This window comes from Cyprinodon variegatus, unplaced genomic scaffold, assembly GCF_000732505.1.
Source record: "Cyprinodon variegatus isolate N-32 unplaced genomic scaffold, C_variegatus-1.0 Scaffold1050, whole genome shotgun sequence".
NCBI classification, from domain to species: domain Eukaryota; kingdom Metazoa; phylum Chordata; class Actinopteri; order Cyprinodontiformes; family Cyprinodontidae; genus Cyprinodon; species Cyprinodon variegatus.
Genome location: NW_015151503.1, coordinates 68832 through 72241, shown reverse-complemented (window position 1 = coordinate 72241; position 3410 = coordinate 68832). Strand labels below are relative to the sequence as shown.

The 3410-nt window shown below is 33.1% G+C and overlaps 1 protein-coding gene across 1 annotated transcript in view; it reads left to right on the top strand.

The window, feature by feature from the left end:
• Positions 1-3410, top strand: part of LOC107101073 (arachidonate 15-lipoxygenase B-like) — a gene marked incomplete at its 5' end in the record, with an annotated part of 7191 nt that overhangs the window by 890 nt on the left and 2891 nt on the right. The window contains 3 exons of the mRNA XM_015399829.1: positions 1488-1691; positions 2999-3085; positions 3169-3338. Coding sequence (XP_015255315.1) covers positions 1488-1691; positions 2999-3085; positions 3169-3338 — 461 coding nt within the window. The remainder of the gene's footprint in view (positions 1-1487; positions 1692-2998; positions 3086-3168; positions 3339-3410) is intronic.

Genomic DNA, 3410 nt, shown 5'->3' with positions numbered 1-3410 from the left:
TATTCACAGTACATGAAGAACTACTGCAACTATTTTCAGATTACTCATAAATAGATTCATTAATTCCTCAGAGGAAAATGAATTACTTTAGGGTTAGGATTAATTTGATGATAACCTTTGAAGCCTACTGGTAAAATCTGAAGCCATTCTATGGGCCTGATAGTTGCTAATAACAAACCATTATCATCCCAATAACAAATTTATTGGGATGATAACATACAAAGCGCTGCTGCAAACAGCCATTTAGTATTTATTTTGTAAAACAAGACTGAATCAATAAGAGGAGGAACCCATAAGATGATGCACAGGTTCTATATATTAGTTTTTAGACTTCATCTTCATCTGCTGCCAGAAGATTTCACCTAAATAGATAAATTGATCTACTACCATTCAAGAAATAATACTGTGATTGTATGCCATTTTGATATGTAATAGGTTTACTGATTATGTATTCCTGATATCTGAAAAAACATTTTTTTTTTTTGTCTAAATTAACATTTCAAACAAAATGAAATTTCCCACATGTAGAATAAACATTCTGGATGTCTAGAAATGAATTTCAGATCTCCATATTCCTAATATTACTGGTCAGGATTTGCATTATTTTAACTATGACATTTTTTCTTTTCAGATACCATAAATACATATTCAGTCAAGCTGATAAATGTCAAAATGTCCACTTAAAACGTGTAAACATTTCTGGATATATAAAGCTTAATTCTTATAGTTTTGTTTTGTACTTTCTAAAATTCAGTTTCTGCTACAAAAAAGTAATTTAGAAAACATATTATTACAGTTCAGTCTAGGATTGTGATTTTATATCAGGAAGAATTTTATTATAGTGATCTACAAATGGAACAAAAGAGAGGAGAGTGCTTTTAATAAACAAAACGGCCTGCCATATTGCACTACATGTAAACCTACGCATTAACTCAAGCAAATATCTTCTCCTCCATCTTCCCCTATTTTGCAGCTGTAGTGCTGTTTCTCTGTGTCCGAATTAGTACTCCACTGATAATGGCTTTTCATGCTTGTTGTGCATGCGCTTACCTCAGAGTGGACCTACTTAGAGTTGATTGAACTAATTCATAGCAGCTGTTGTGAAACTGACAACTCAGAGTTCCCGACGTTAGGCTAGATTAATTTAGAGTTGAAGATTTGGATCTGAGTTTATTAAACCTGCTTCGTCAAATGGACCCCAACCATTCTATTATTCTTTACTGATCGTTTACTGTAACAGGAAGAAAAGCTTCTAAAATATTATATATATCTTAAATAAAGGAGGGCAAATGCCAATGCAATTTAAACAAGTTAAAGTGACTAAATATCAACTCTTCAATTTAAAACCAAAACAGTCCAAGACACCATAACATAGAAATACAATGAATAATTATTTAAACTTCCAAGGCTTTTTTGTGTGCAATAATCACTAACGAATTTAATTCCAAAGCGTGAATTAACCCTTACACTGCCTTATTATTTTATAGCTGAAGCAGGAGCCAGGACCAGACAACCCAATCTTCCTTCCTACTGATTCTTCGCATGACTGGTTGTTGGCAAAAACTTTTGTGAGAAGTGCAGAATTTAATTTGCATGAGCTCAACTTTCACCTGCTGCGCACTCACCTGCTGGCTGAGGTCTTTGCAGTGTCCACGCTGCGCAACCTACCTATGGTTCATCCGCTGTACAAGGTAAGTGAACCTGCAGGACTGCAGGCTTCTTAGCATAAAGTTTAGATTTGCTGTTTCTCAATTTCCTGTTTTTAACAGTCTCTATATAATAATAATAATAATATTAATAATAATGATAATGATAATGATAATGATAATAATGATAACGATAATAATAATAATAGTAACAATAATAATAATAATAATAATAATAATAATAATAATAATAATAATAATAATAAATCATCATAATAATAAATTGTAACTTCACTACATCAGAGGTATAGCTCTGGAATGGTTCAGGTCATACTTGGTTTACTCTATTTCTTCCTCTGGTATTCTCTCATGTGGGGTGCCCCAAGGCTCGCTTCTGGGTGCTTTCCTGTTCCCTCTCTATTTGCTCCTGCTTGGATCCATACTTAAAAAGCATAGGAGCAAAAAATGATTTTTTTAGCATTGCTATGCAGATGACAGTCAAATTTATGTAAAGCTGTCAGATGAACACAAATTAAAAATGAATGTTTTGCAAAATGAAACACCAAAAAAATCTACTTTTTTCAAGATTTTCTACAATTCTGGATAATTGATAATTTCCTTAGACTTAGTTTTTTTTATTTTATATCAGTGTTTAACATGACTTTGCAACATCTTAAAAAAGTATTTATTTTGGTACTAAGCGAAGAAAAAGTTGGTGCAGTACCGAGTCAAATAACAAAGAAATTAATTGTCTGGATAATACAAATTATTTTCATGGATTACATTTTTTAAAATAACAACAGGCCATATTGTGAATGAGTCCAAATGGAACAAAACTAGCAAATCTACTTTTAAAACGTAAGGAGATATAGTTGCAAAAAATTTTAGGAAGTAGAAGTAAAACATCAAAAAAATAATTACTCCAGTAAAGTATAGATAGCTAACATTTCTACATAATACGGTAACAAAGTATTTGGACATTTTATTGACACATCCTCATTTATCAAAGATTATAATTATAAGGTTCTTGCCTCAAATGATCTGAAAACTTTTTGTAGAACAACAGCAACAGAAAAGTGACTTTTAACTTAATACTCTGGGCTCTTGAGGAGCGGGAACAATATACCAGGAATTTTGCGCGTTCTGGATCTTGTGTTCTTGTCAGTTGGGGCTTATGATGTGTCATGAGCACATGACAATGCTCAAGTATGCATATTGAGAGAGGGCCATTTTTCCTTAGTTTAATTGAATGTCCAACTTCATACACATTTTCTGAATTAGCCATTGTTTGTGTTTGGCACAAGAAAAACCAAAAAGCATGAGGGTTAATGATTTTTTTACTCTGTCCTCAGCTTCTCATACCCCACACTCGCTACACTCTGCATATTAATGTCCTGGCTCGAAAGGTCCTAATATCTGAGAATGGTGTCTTGACAACGGTGAGAAAACATTGTTTTGGTCGGTAACGACGTTTGTGTTTTACAAATGAAAATATTTTAACTTGTAATACATTTTTCATTAGGTGGCATCTTCGGGTGGAGAGGGTATGTTTAAAATCCTGGGGGACTCCTTGTCCTCAATGACGTACAGATCCCTCTGCATACCTGATGACATTGCAGATCGTGGGATGGAAAATATTCCCAATTTCTACTACAGAGATGACGGACTGAAACTGTGGAACAGCCTACACAGGTACAATTGGTTATGTTTTAAACTTGGATTATCAACCATGTGAAAGACGTTTTTTTTTTTTTTTTTTTTTTT